We start from the raw sequence: 15,355 nt of genomic DNA on the forward strand, positions 1-15,355 counted from the left end.
GATGTGGAAATAGGCGTCTTTCAAATCCAGTGAGGCGAACCAATCCTCTCTCCTCAGCAACGGAAGGATATTTTGAAGGGTAGTCATCCGAAATTTCTTAGGTTTAATAAATTTGTTACTATCTCAGAGGTCCAAGATTGGATGGAAACCACCATCCTGTTTAGGGACCGTAAAATATCGTGAATAGAATCCATGAAGCCCCTCAGAACGGGAGAGCCGTCGGATCGCTCCTTTATGAAGTAGTTGTTGCACTTCGTCTTCCAGCACCTGCGAGCATGGTGTAACCTGGATCGGGCTCGATGGAGGAACGGTATCAAATTCTATTCTGTATCCAAGCTGAATGATGGATAAGACCCACCGATCAGATGTGATGGACTCCCAAATCGGGAGTCGGCTTTGCAGCTGGTCCCCAAAAGTGAGGGGGAAAGGTGGGTGTTGAGAGGGAGGAGAGGTTTGCCTGCCCCGTCAGCACTGGTGCTTCTCGTTGTCAAAACGGCGGCGGCCTTGCTGGAACCGTTGCTGAGGTTGCTGCCTCCTGCTCTACTGGCATTGCTGGTATTGTCTCGGGGGGAACTGGTACCAAAAGGATGGATGTGACCAAGCCCACTTACATTTTTGTTGTGCTGGTAGCACCATCCCTCTGGCCATCATTCGGGACTTGTGAATGGACTTTAACTTATGGTCCGTTTGAGAGTGGAAGAGTCCCGAGCCATCAAAGGGCATTTCCTCGATGCGCCTCTTCCTTTCATCAGAGAAATTGCAACTACTGAGCCAAGCATGCCTCCAAAGTGAGATGGCACCGACCAAGGCTCTAGAGTCGGTGTTGACTTGGTGGAGGGCTGTCGATAGTTCTTGAATCGCCACCTGCATGCCCTCCTTAATGAAGGTCTTGGCCAGATCTCGTTGTTGTTCTGGCAAGGAAGCAGCTACATTGTCCAGTTTTTGCATAATGAAAAACTGATATCTGGCAAGAGTGGCTTTGTAATAAGACAAACTCAGACCGAGTCCAGAGGCCGCATAGACTCAGCGTGCCAGAGTATCAATTTTTCTTCCTTCCTTGTCTCGGGGGGTAGTATGTCCCCTGGATTCCCTGCCTTGAGATGACTCAACCACCCTGGAGTTTGGCTTGGGGTGATGTAGAAGGAAAGGTATGTCCCTTTCTCAAACCTGATACATGGCCTCATATCGCCATATGGTGAGCTGTGGCTAAGTTGGCAGTTCCCAAGGCTAGATCATCGCCTGCCGCAATGTTGTGATCAATGGCAGGATAGCAGGTGACTACTCTCCCCTCACAATGTCGTAGAACTTGTCGGTGCTCGGATTGGGCTGGTGTTGTGCCTTGATCTCAAGCGACCGAACAAGCCTCGACATCAGCTCTCCAAACGAGATGTGCGGCTCTTCAGGAGATGCTGGGCCCTGTGATGTTATAGCAACATCAGGAAAGGTGGAGTCTGCCTCGGAGCCGGAGTCGGGTTCGAAGTGGTAAGGGCCTGACGAAGAACTCCCCGGTGAAATTGGGTGTTCAGGCTCTGCCTGTCTTGAAGTAGACGGGGCTTCCCTGCAGACGGAAGGCGAAGAACGGTCCCCTGGCTGCGGGTGGAAGCCAAAGGAATGGTAATCTCCCCAACCCAATGGGTAATTTTCATAGTAGGGTTGGAACCATTCTTCTTCGCGTCGTTCGTCCGAACGTGTTCGGTACCGCAGTGAAGAGGCAGAAGACTGAGCCCTATGCCTGGCCGGCAGCATCAGCGTTGGCGAGCGAGCCATGGGGGGAGAATCTTGGATTTCTCTGTCCAAGATGGACTCACGTAGCGACTCCTCAGGTCGCTCAGGGGACTGGCCCTGCTGAGGAACAGGTTGTCCCGGAGATCCCAGCAGGGTGACCTGCATCGCTGCTTGTAGCATTGGTACTGATGGTGTTGGTACCAATGCAGCTGTCGGGATCGATGGGCCTGACAAACCCGAGTCACAATGTTTTTCTGGCTTATGAGCTAGCTTGCCCGCCTTATCCTTTTTCGCCTTCTTATGAGAAGAAGACTGATCCGACCCACCATGCTTTCTTTTCTCCCGCTGTTTGCGTGGGGGAGAAAGAGGTCGTTGGGCTCCAGATGCTGATGTCCCATTGTCCGATGGGCGTGGCTGAGGCATGGGCGGTGTGGCTGCAGGGCGTTGGCCAGGCGTGGCCGAAGCAGAAGCTGGGCGTTGGCCAGAGGCAGCCAAGGCAGAAGCCAGGCGCTTGGCGGGTGCAGTCGGAGTAGGCCCAGATTTTGCAGCAAACTGGTCCAATTGCATTGCCTGGCCCCAGAGGAGTTTATGCAGGCGGTTCTCCCTGTTTTTATGGGCCTGCTTGGTGAACACCAGACAATGGCAGCATTTGTCTGTTCTGTGCCCCTCGCTGAGGCAGAGGAGGCACAAGTCATGCGGGTCTGCCGGGGACATCTTGGACCCACATTCCGCGCATTTGCAGAAAGCCGCTCATTGCACCGAGAGAAAAAGGGAAGAAATAGGAGATAGTAAAGAGGGATAAGATAATATTTTTGTTTTTTTAGCAAAGAAAAAGAGAGAGAAAGATATAACAAGGGAAAAAACAACTTGGAGTAATAACAATGAAGAACAATAAGAACGATAAGAGTAAAAGGAGCAAATACGGTAGTCAAAGTGGGAGTCAAACAGGCATGAGGCACAGCGAACGGCGGTCACAAAAGACTGGGGAACATGGTGGACACTCCGCTCTATATATACTACTGAGGGGGAGGGGAGCGGAGTTTCCCACCAAAAACTGTTAGCTTTCTAATCTTCTGGTCTTAGGCACTGCGCAGGTGCAGTACCCATATGTGTGATGCACAGAGGCCACAACGAAGGGGAGGGGCTCCTGCCCAAGTAAACACTTAGCTACAGAGTTTTTCCAACAACAGGCTCCATATATGTGATGCACAGAGATCACAAAGGAAATGTCATGTACCCATCTAGTTTCATTATAGGTGGTGGGACTTGTAACAGGGTCTCTGAGGACAGTTGCAAGTGATGGGCAAATCCATAGGGCAGGATGCTGTCCTTCAATTATCCTTGCCTCAAAATGCTTCAGGCTTTTTAGATCAAAACCAACACCTTGAATTGTGCCTGGAAGCAAACTGAAAACCAGTGAAGTTTTTTAAAATATCTGCAAAGTGGTGTACATAGCACATTCCTAACAGATGAAAGGTCAAGGGATTGAGCAGTTATCTCATAGCACCACTTTCCGAGCACACTGAGCCAAATAAGAAAAAAAAAAGTGTAAAATGATGCCAGACTTCTCAGGACATATCATGGCCAATGGTATTAAATTATGCTCAGCAGCCTTTTCCTGGCATAGGTCACCTAACGCGGCTGCCTCTGCACCCAAATTGAACCTGAACCAAATATAAAGGGATCCACATAAAAACAAAAGCAGGAGTTGGGATGCTACCACCCATTCCAAGATCTTACTCAAAAAGAGGGAAATTTCAGATTTGCCAGTACTCATTTTTCAATTTTAAAAATGGATTATTATAGCCAATATGCTATTAGAGTTTATACCTATTTCCATTGTACCATAATTCACAATATTGTTTTCTCCATTCCCTGCAGATCAGCAACACTGTCCTGCACTTTATTATTTGGAAAGGCACAAACATTAGCAACTGACTGCATAAATCATGTAATTATAAATCCTGGTATTTATCCAGGGTGATGCAAGTCAATAAATATTTCCTTAATAAAGGTCTTAAGTGCTTCCATTGGAGGGAATGGGACATGCCCTTCTCTCAAGAAGGCACTTATATTTCCACCACCCACTCAGCCTTCCTCAAGCTTTTATAAGCCACAATGAACAAAAGTCCAAGGATCATTGGGGTGAGATCCCTCCAAGCAGCTTGTTTAACCTCCTCAGATACCACAAACCTTGACATTCAAACTTTAAAACTGGGCAAACAGTTTAATCATCTCTGTATCTGTTTCCAATACAGAGAATATATAGAGAAGGTCTTTGTTATTCTCATTGTCAGGACACTTGACTCATGTTGGATGGATTTGGCCTGAGTTCTTCTCCATTCCTCCTCCTCCTCCTCCTCCTCCTCCTCCATCACCACCACCACCACCACCACCACCACACCACAGCTGAAGCTCTTTGGGTGGCTTACAACAGTCCTTGGAAAATCAAGCAGCATGTAGTAGTGATCATCTCAACATCTGAGAGTAATAAATGAACTGGCAGAAGAGCTCTCAGAACCACTATTATTTCTGAGAAATCATGAAGAATGGGTGAAATGCCAGATGACTGGAGGAGGACTAATGTCCCTCATCTTCCAAAAAACAAAAAGAAGGTTCCTGGATACTGCAGACTAGTTGCAAGTCAATTTTAGTGAGAAACCTAGGCCTATTATCAGATTTTAATCAGTTTTCTCCAATAGTATCTGACATTGCACTGCCTACCCTAGTTGAATATCTTGCCTAAAAAGAGGAATCTCTTCAACTTGATGCAAGTTATTATAGTTACTTGCTTTTAAGGAACACTTTAAAGGAATGGTCACACAACAGCCAGCCACAAGGCAATTGGAATTACATCCTCCTGGCCCCAAACCAACCTCTTCCCCGCTTCCCCGGTAATGATCATGAAGGACAAACATTGCATGGACAAACATACTACACTCCAAGTACTTTGTCTATATTCATCATTACAATAATTGAAATTCATCCAAATAATTATGGTCAGATATATTTCCAGTAATATCTTGTACTCTGCAATCCAGCTTGCATGCTTGCTGTGGTAAAACACCTATTTTCTTATAAAAGCAATTTGTGATATACAGGTCGGTTCCTATCAGGAAAGGCATCCCAGGAAATATTGCAGTTCCAATACATGTAAGGGTTTATAAGGGTTTATAGTTTAAAGCCAGGCATACAGAGAAATTAGAAACAGCGTTCAGCAGTCTCATGTGATTGAATTACTTTTCTTAAGGTTCAGAGGTTGGCAACAAGGGAGAAAGAACCTTCCCAGTTGAGCGTTCCCCAATTATGGAATGCACTCTCTACTTAAGGTTCACCTGGTGCAAACACTGTCATCTTTTTAGAACCAAGTTAAGCCGCCTTTCACTAGTACTAGGGATTTGGTGGCATAAGACAGGGATGTTATTGTCAGCTGTTCTATCAAGTCTTGGTATTTTACTGTTAACATTTAAAAGATTCTAACTACTGAAAGAGTCATGGTAATTTTAAAAAATATTTTTATACTGCATTTTGAGTTGTAATTTTTGTGACCTGCCCAAGAGCTTTGGAGTATTGAAACAAAATGAATCAATGAAATTGAATGAAGCCTCTTATCAGTAGACTGTGAACAACTTAAATAATTCAGCTGACAACACTGTACTGATAGAGATACTGAGAAAATATTTTCCTTTTTGGTGACACAGTTACTTCTGGTTAGTGGCTGGTTGGTCAGGGATCAAGTTTTCCTCTATTCACCTTTCCTGAATCCAAACCTGAAGCAGTATACTAGGAAGTTCTGATCAGTGGAAGAAAGCACCTGATTGTGTCAACAGGAAAATGCCACTCTAAGTAGTCTTTCCCCAGTTTTAGGCAGTAAATACTGGAAGAACAGCTTTATGATGTCAGAAGTATAAGAGTGTATCCTAGAGTTCAGAATAGGCCATAATTTTATTGATTTCTGCTAGACCAAGTGGCACCTGTTGGTTGCTAGAACTCCAGCAAGACATGTCCTGTGTTCTTAAGGAACACTCAGGATCACTCAATGTAGTTATGCCTTAATTGCTGAGTGATCCTGAGAATACAGCCATGCATTCAGAATGTATCACACTGGTGGAGACTGTAGTTTAAAAAGCAAACAAAGACAAATAACCCATTCTGGGCTGTAGTCAGCCTTCCCCTAGTAAAGTTATTACCTGGTCTAAGTGCCTGTCTTTCATAAGTTCATATTCATTTTGCAATGTGTGATCAAGAAGTGTCCAGATGAAATGTTTGAGTTCAGGGTGGTCAGACAGAAGACGCAAACATAAATCATTCAGTCGCATGTAAGCCAGCCAATACACTGGAAGAGAGAGATATTAGAATCCTTTTCAAATCATTATTTAATGTATAATAATATTTGATAACTTTCATCAGTATAGAAATTTGTTATAAAATGTTGTGATTTAGAACACCAAAGTCAAGATTTGGTTCCTGATTACAGTCTACAGGAAACAAGTGCATTTGGAAAATGCACAACATTTCTCAGGTGAAATATATCAACAGTATGCATAAAGGTTTGGCCTTTGTACAGGAAAATATTCTATGGTAATATAGAATCTCTAAGTAAAATTTTAGAAACATGAGTTATATAGCTTTAAAAGCATAAAATAAAATAGAACAGTGAATTTTCTGAGTCTTGTTCAAGCCTAACACTATAACAAAAAGAAAACATGACATAAAAATTAATGCCAACTGTTAACTACATGAAACAGGGCAAGGGTATCAGAGAATATCAGAGGCACAATATGAAGGAGATGGTTGTATAAAGAGGAGAGTTTCAGTTAAGGCACTGGGAAACATTTTGAGGCAAATAGGGCCTGTAGAGGAGGGATAGGCTCTACTTGAACCAGACTGCAAGTGCATAACAAAGGTGGCAATGTATTAAATTGAACCCTGGGGGAAACTAACAGGAGCTGGGAAGCATCTGGTTAGGATCAAGTAATTCTTAGAGGGTGAAGGGATAGCTCAGGAGTAGCCCAAATAAAGCAAGGGAGGAAATTGGCAACAAGCTCACAACAAGCCAGTTAGAGATAACAAAAGTGCCAGAACAAATGCACACAGAAGGAGGAGGGGAACACTGCACTTAGGTATTTCTGTGCAAATGCTGGAAGTCTTAGGGCCAAAGTGGGAGAGTTGGAATATCCAAAGATAAAGGAGGAGCTAGATATGGTGAGCATTATGGAAAACTGGCATGGTAGAGATAACCAGTGGGACACAGTCACTTCTTGATTTAAACTATATAAAAAGACAGGGTAGGGTGAAACTAAAGAGACACTGCCCTCTCTGTTAAAGAGGGCATTGAGCTCAGCAGGCTAGAAAATCTAAAGTGTGAAGACTCCTCCACAGAAGCACTATAGGTAGAAATTTATGGCTCCAAAAGTAACTTAATCACGGGAGTATGCAAGTAGGAAAGCACCCAAAGAAACTGTTGGACCATTGGACAATAATGGAATTAAAGGTGCACTGAAGGGGGAAGAAGAGATCACAGAGCAACTGGATGAATTATTTTCATCAGTGCTCAAAATAGAGGTTGCAGAGTATATAAGCTTCCCTGAACTTTTTTGTTGTTTAGTCGCGAAGTCATGTCCGAACCATCACGACCCCATGGACAACATTCCTCCAGGCCTTCCTGTCCTCCACCATCCCCCAGAATCCACTCAAGCTCACACCAACTGCTTCATCTAGTCACCTCATTCTCTGCTGTCCCCTTCTTCTTTTGCCATCTATTGTTCCCAGCATTAGACTCTTCTCCAGGGAGTCCTTCCTTCTCATTTGGTGGCCAAAGTAATTGAGTTTCATCTTCAGGATCTGGCCTTCTAAAGAGCAGTCAGGGTTGATCTCCTCTAAGACTGACTGGTCTGATCGCCTTGCTGTCCAAGGGACTCGCAGGAGTCTTCTCCAGCACCACAATTCAAAGGCCTCAATCCTTTGGCGCTCAGCCTTCCTTATGGTCCAGCTTTCACAGCCATACATTGCAACTGGGAAAACCATAGCCTTGACTATACGCACTTTTGTCGGCAGGGTGATGTCTCTGCTTTTTAGTATGCTGTCTAGATTTGCCATAGCTTTCTTCCCAAGGAGCGTCTTTTAATTTCTTGGCTGCAGTCCCCATCTGCACTGATCTTGGAGCCCAGGAAAATAAAATCTGTCACTACCTCCATTTCTTCCCCATCTATTTGCCAGGAAGTGAGAGGACCGGATGCCATGATCTTAGTTTTCTTAATGTTGAGTTTCAAGCCAACTTTTGTGCTCTCCTCCTTCACCCGCATCAAGAGGCTCTTTAGTTCCTCTTCACGTTCTGCCATGAGAGTGGTATCATCTGCATATCTGAGGTTGTTGATATTTCTCCCAGCAATCTTAAATCCAACTGGTGATTCATCTAGCCCCGCCTTTCTCATAATTTGCTCTGCATATAAGTTAAACAGGCAGGGCGACACTATGCAGCCTTGCCAAACTCCTTTCTCAATTTTGAACCAATCAGTGGTTCTGTGCCCAGTTCTCACTGTTGCTTCTTGACCCGCATATAGGTTTCTCAAGAGACAAATAAGATGGTCAGGTACTCGCATCTCTTTAAGAACTTGCCACAATTTGTTGTGATCCATACAATAAAAGGCTTTAGCATAGTCAATGAAGCAGAAGTAGATGTTTTTCTGGACCTTCTTAGCTTTCTCCATGATCCAGCATATGTTGGCAATTTGATCTCTAGTTCCTCTCCTTCTTCGGAATCCTGCCTGTACTTCTGGTAGTTCTCGGTCCACATACTGCTGGAGCCTAGCTTGTAGGATTTTGAGCATAACTTTGCTAGCATGTGAAATGAGTGCAATGGTGTGGTAGTTTGAACACTCTTTGGCATTGTCCTTCTTTGGGATGGGAATGTAAACTGACCTTTTCCAATCCTGTGGCCACTGTTGAGTTTTCCAAATTTGCTGGCATATTGAGTGTAGCACTTTTACTGCATTGTCTTTTAAGATTTTGAACTTGCGTATTCTGAAAAGGAATCTGAGGAATTAAGAAAGATAGTAGAGACAAAATAGGAAATTCTCAGCCTTAGGGAGAATCTGTAAGTTATCAAAGCACCTGGTCCAGACAGTATCATCCTAGAGAACTAAACTATCCCACATATGGGCAACTGTACGCTTACCTCTCAGAGGAGGGTGGTGTTGCTTAACAAAGAACAGAGGAGGTCATAGAAGTTGCTGTATACTGCAACTTCTATACATCCATAGGTCCTGATTATGATTCCAGAAAGATGGTATGCCAGGAGAATGCAATGTGAACAATCCATTTGGCTAGCCTTTGTGATGAAATGGGAAAGCTCTTATGAGTACCACTACAGGCAGTGAAGAGTTTCTGAGATTGTCCTATAGGGCAGGTCCAGGATTTGTAAAATGCCAGTGCTGGGAAAAAGACAAGTAGAATAATGCCCTCATTGATTTGGAAAAGTGAGATAACTTTGGGTAAGAAACAGGGATCAGGGCGGAGCACCACTTATGAAACATAAGGTAAGAGGGACTGACCCAAAGAGCAGCTAGGTCACTGGCCCATCTGGCTGAGGTGATAGCTATAGGAAAGGAGGTTTTGAAGGAGATGAGGTGGAGGTCAGAGGAAGCCAGGGGCTTGAAGGGTTTTTCCATAAGTTAATGGAGAACTACTGAGCGGCTCCAGGCAGGGACAGGTTCATGAACTGGCAGAGCAAGGTACGTGAATCCTCTGAGGAAGCACCAGACCAGAGGATGAGAGAACATAAAATAGCCTTGGAGGGGAGCATGGAACTCAGGATTGCTGCGGCTTAAACCTGAATGGATGAGGGTTTAAGCCACTTTTGGTATAGGAAATGAAGGAAACATAGTACCTGGAGGGCTGAGGAGGTTCCTGGTTGCAAGCCTTGTTCTGCAGCAAAGGAAGAGAAGGCAATCCATTCTGAGTTGTATGAGTGCCTGGCAGCAGTTTTCAGGGAAGAATCCCGTATATACGTACAATATTTCTGGAGGAGCATCAGTCAGTGATGCGTATATTGATTGATCCACCATGCCATGAGGCACAGAATATGTACATAGAATATGTACATAATGACTCTGTGGTTCCTGGAAATGACATTGGAGTGAAGAGGGAGGTGTCTGAAGGTCTTGTCTGGAAGGTCGAGGAGATGGGGAAACCAGCTCTGTCTGGGCCACCAAAGTGGTTATTAGTATGCAGTTTGTGCGGTTGTGGTGGATCTTTACCAAGACCTTGCAGAAAAGAGGGAAAGGAGGAAATGAAAGGGAAAGTTTCCTTTCCCTGTGAGGAGTAAGGCATCCTCCATTAATCCCCTGCTAATTCCTGCCCGGGAGTGGAAGTGGTTGCACATCCTGCTGTCTTGCACGGCAAATAAGACTATTTGGGGATGTCCCCATGCTTCCCAGAGGGATGTGAGGATGGTGTGGTGAAGTTCCCATTTGTGTCATGTCGTAAAGTTCGACTCAGGGTGTCTGCCAGGATATTGTCAGGGCTCACAACATGGAGTGCCCAACAGGTAGTAGTGTGGTGGGCATACCACCTCAAATTTTGGTAGCGAGAAGTGCAAAAGGAGGAGACCTTTTTGTTTATGTATGCTACAACTGTGGTATCATCTGAAGTGACTTGCATGTGATGGTTCTGGACAATGTTCTGAAATGCCAAGAGAGCAAGTAGCTCTAGATAATTTATGTGACATGATGTCTCTGGGAAGCCCCATTTCCCATGCATCATTGAGTGGCCACAATGGATTTCCCATCCTGAGAGGAAGACATTCATTGTGATGACTAGGTTCAATGCGGAACAATTGAATGTAATGCCAGTGGTGGCACTGGCCTGGTTGGTTGATCAGGTGAATGTCTTGTGGATGTGAGGAGGGATACAAAGCCTGGTTGAGTGTGGCTTGGTTTTGGTGTTGAAGGAACTGAGGAAGCAGAGTTGGAGTGGACATAGATGTAGTCTGCAGAAAGGCATTACTGGAATGGAAGCATCTATGTGGCCAAGTACCCTCTAGAATCTGGTGGCAGTAGCAATGCCATCATTGATGAGACCAGTAACTTTCTGGGTGAGGGTGAGCAGTCTGTCCTCCGTCAGAAAGACCTGATGTAATGAGGAGTCTAGATGAACCCCTATAAACTGAATGGATTGTGAGGGGGAGAGACAGGATTTAGGAGTTTGATGTAAATGTAGTCTCTGACCTGTATGGTCCCTCAGTTGTGATATGGAAATATGTATCTTTGAGATCCACTGACATGAATCAGACATTCTTTTGCAAGAGAGGCAGGATGATCTGGAGAGAGACCATGCAGAAGCGTTTGGGTCAGACAAAATGGTTGATGTCCCTGAGGTTCAAGATGGGATGAAGGCTGCCGTCTTTTTCAGGGACCATGAAGTATCTGGTGTAAAACCCAAGAGGATCAGAGGTAGAGACGCTTTCGATGGCTCCCTTCTGTGGAACAGGGAAGAGATCTCAGTGAGGAGGGGTTCTGAAAGGTGGTCTTTTTATGATACCAAGGAAAGGAAGTGTAATAAAAGCAGGTTGCTTACCTGTAACTGATGTTCTTCAAGTGGCCATCTGCAGTCACACATATGGGTTCTGCGCCTGCGCAGTGCCTCTGGCCGGAAGATTAACAGCTAACGGTTTTTGGCTGGAACTCCGCTCCCCCTCCCCCCCAGCATTATATAAGGAGCGGAGTATCTGCTATTTTCCAGTCTTTGAAAGACCGGTGTTTGTTGCATAATAAAAGGTTTGTCAGAATGACAAGAAATCCAAATCTAGTAGTGGTACGACACATAGGAAAAAAGATATCATAGTATCGCAGAAAATAGTCGGACCACCCATGACACCAAGCGGGATCGGAGGGTGGGTTGTGTGACTGCACAGATGGCCACTTGAAGAACATCAGTTACAGGTAAGCAACCTGCTTTTCTTCGTCATGGCCTCTGTGCATCACACATATGGGTAGAATAGCAAGCTTACCCGAAATGGAGGAGGGAGGTGTCATCAACAAAGGACAGAAGAAAGAACAGCTCTGCCAAAAGAGCAATCCTGTCTGGCACGGACATCGAGTCTATAATGTCTGGTGAAGGTACACGGAGTAGCCCAAATGGCCGCTCTGCACACGTCTTCTATCGGGACTCCTGATGCAAAGGCCGAAGAAGCAGCGACAGCTGTTGTAGAATGGCCTCTTGAGAGTAGATGGTAAGTCCAACTTAGCCAACTGATAAGATAGGACAATTGTATTTACTATCCATTTTGAAAGACATTGTGAGGTGACTGGGCAACCCCGATCATGTTCCAAATATTTTACAAAAAGTCTATTGGAACGCCGAACAGACTCAGTCCTGGACCGATAAAAAGCTAAGCAACGACGAACATCCAGCATATGCAGAGATCGTTCTATCGGATTCAAAGGGGTTGGAAAGAATGCCGGTAAAACAATCTCCTGTTGCATGTGAAACGAAGTAGCAACCTTCAGGAGGAAAGACGGATCCATTCGAAGAACCACCTTTTCCTTATGAAAATTTAGGAAGGGGGGGTCTACCCAAAGGGCACAGAGTTCAGATGATCTACGGGCTGAAGTTACTGCAACAAGGAAGGCCGTCTTCCATGAAGCAAGGCGTAGATCGATCGGCACCATGGGTTCGAAAGGAGGTTGAGTCAGTGCTTGTAAAACCACCGAAAGACTCCAGGTGGGCATTAGAGGTCTTATAGTTGGATGTAGATTACTCAATCCTCTTAAAAATCTTTTAATCAGAGGTTGAGCAAAGATGGAGAGACCATGTATAGTTCCTCGATAATGCGAAATTGCTGCTGTATAAACCTTTATGGACGATGGTTTGAGTCCAGACTGATGCAATTCAAAGAGAAACTGAAGTATCTGTGAAACAGAAGCTGAAGGCGCCAGAAAAGAGTGTAAATTGGCAAAGTTAGAGAATCTCTGCCATTTTGCCGCATACGACTTCCTAGTAGATGGCCGTAGCGCAGATTCAAGGATATACTGTAGGTCTGGGTGTAGACTCTGCTGAGCAGGAATAGTTGGAACAGTTTGTGGTGTCAATACCGTTGTATCAGAGGTGATCATTGTATCCTCCATGCAGTCAGTTTCAGCGATAGCAAATCTGGGTGACGGATTGCGCCCTCCCTCTGGGTAGTGAGATAAGGAAGAAGAGGGAGTTGGAGAAACTCTTCTCTGGAGACGTGAAGGAGTGTTGAGAACCATGGTTGGCGTGGCCACCAGGGGGTGATCAGTATCCCTGTGGCCCCTTCGTGAATGATCTTTGCCAACACTCTCATGATGAGTGGGATCGGAGGGAAAGCATAAAAAGTCATGTTTGTCCAGGGAATCATGAAAGCGTCCCCAAGGAAGTCCTGACCCACTCTCGCTCTGGAACAATATGCCGTGCATGCCCAGTTCTGTTTTGTGGCAAACAGATCGATGTCTGGCTGGCCCCATCGGTGAAACAGCATGTTGCGAACCCGATGGTCTAGCTCCCATTCATGGGACCACGACGTATGTCTGCTCAAGAGATCGGCGTCTGTATTTTCCGTGCCCGCTAGGTGAACTGCTACAAGAGTGATACCTCTCGGTATGCACCAGTCCCAAATCTGCATGGCCAGGCGGGCTAGTTTCCGGGATCGGGTTCCCCCTTGTTTGTTTAAATAAAAGACTGTCGCCATGTTGTCCGAGGTCACCTGGACGACCTGGTGCAGAAGCACATCCTCGAATGATCGAAGGGCTTTGAAAACGGCAAGAAGTTCCAGGAAATTGATATGGTTCCTGCAATCCTGCTGACTCCATATCCCTTGGGTACGTAGATCGGAACAGATTGCTCCCCATCCCACTAGAGACGCATCGGTACCGAGGGTTATTGTAGGGTATCAGGGTCGGAATGGAACACCTATGGTTAGATTGGCTCTGTCTATTCACCATAACAAGGACTGAAGGACAGAAGCCGGGAGTCGAATCCGTTTGGTGGGGGGTCCCTCTGTGGTTGAAACACCCCGTTGAAGAACAGTTGAAGGGGACGTAGCCTGAGTTTGGCGTGTGGAACCACAGCAATGGAAGCAGACATGTGACCCAACAGACTCTGAATAGACCGGGCGGGAGCAGATCCTGTTTGTCGAAGCCGAGCGATGCAATGAGCAATCGCATGTCGTCTGTCCCGAGGAAGAAAGGCTCTTGCCAACGTCGAATCCAGTCGGGCTCCGATAAAGTTGATCACCTGTGTAGGGAGAAGGGAAGATTTCCGTTGATTAATACAGAGTCCGAGATCGTGCAATAGAGCACATGTAAACTCAACAGCAGACGAAGGTCCTGCTTCTGTGTTGGCGACCAGCAACCAATCATCAAGGTACGGGTATATCCGAATTCCACGTAATCGAAGGTGTGCACAGACGGGGGCCATACACTTCGTAAAAACTCTTGGTGCAGTGGCCAATCCAAATGGTAGCACATTGAATTCGTAGATTTCGGAATCCACCGCAAAACGAAGGAAACGCCTATAACTTGGATGTACTGAAATATGAAAATAGGCATCCTTCAGATCCAATGAGGCGAACCAATCCCCTCTTCCCAGCAACGGAAGAATACTTTGAAGTGTAGTCATCCGAAACTTCTTTGGTGTTATAAATCTATTGAGAGCTCTCAAGTCCAATATTGGTCTTAGACCCCCATCTCGTTTCGGAACTGTAAAGTATCTGGAATAGAATCCATGGAATCCTTCCGATATCGACAGGCGACGAATAGCTCCTTTAGCGAGAAGTTGGTGAATCTCGTCTAACAGTACCAAAGAAGTCAGAGTATATCGAATAGGATTCAGTGATGGTACAACGTCAAATTCGATTCCATATCCGTGCTGGATGATAGATAACACCCATCCATCAGATGTGATGGACTCCCAAATGGAGAGTCGACTCTTCAGTCGATCCCCAAATGAGGGGGGGGGGTTGGAATGAGAGGAGAGGCTCGCTCGTCACATCAGCGCTGTCGCCTGTCCGTATCAAAACGGCGGCAGCCCTGTTGGAAGCGCTGTGGCGGTTGTTGCCTGCGACGCTGCTGACGTTGATGTGGTTGCTGCTGCCGAGGCGGAAACTGTTGACGGTATTGTGGACGTGACCATGACCACTTACGTCGGGGTAGAGGTTGCAATTCCATACGACAAGTGGTCATCCTTGATTCATGGATTTTCTTCAATTTGCTGTCCGTCCTTGCATGGAAGAGGCCGGAACCATCGAACGGCATCTCTTCAATTCTCCACTTCATCTCGTCAGGAAAATTGCAATTACGCAAACAGGCGTGCCTGCGGAGGGAAACTGCACCGACCAGTGACCTCGAATCAGAGTCCACGTGGTGCCTCGCAGTAGAAAGCTGTTGCACCGCCACTTGCATAGCTTCCTTAACAAAAGTCTTAGCAAGTTCGCCCTGGTTTCCTGGAAAAGTATTGATGATAGCGTCCAGGCGTTGCATCAGGAAATATTGGTAATGCGCCAGGGTTGCCTCGTAATTGGAGATTCTTAAACCAAGGCCCGAAGCTGCGTATACCCGGCGGGCGAGAGAATCAACCTTTCTACCCTCTTTGTCACGAGGTGAGGTGTGTC

At 45.8% G+C, this 15,355-nt stretch overlaps 1 protein-coding gene across 6 annotated transcripts in view; it reads right to left on the reverse strand.

Annotated features, from left to right (window-relative positions):
* The window catches only part of RB1 (RB transcriptional corepressor 1), a 163,032-nt gene that overhangs the window by 50,938 nt on the left and 96,739 nt on the right, over positions 1-15,355 (reverse strand). For all 6 annotated transcript variants that reach the window (XM_044431793.1, XM_044431794.1, XM_044431792.1 and 3 more), the window contains one exon: positions 5,916-6,061. In XM_044431793.1, coding sequence (XP_044287728.1) covers positions 5,916-6,061 — 146 coding nt within the window. The remainder of the gene's footprint in view (positions 1-5,915; positions 6,062-15,355) is intronic.

The sequence above is a fragment of the Varanus komodoensis genome, unplaced genomic scaffold (genome assembly GCF_004798865.1).
Source record: "Varanus komodoensis strain SLA01 unplaced genomic scaffold, ASM479886v1 scaffold23, whole genome shotgun sequence".
Taxonomy (NCBI): Eukaryota; Metazoa; Chordata; class Lepidosauria; order Squamata; family Varanidae; genus Varanus; species Varanus komodoensis.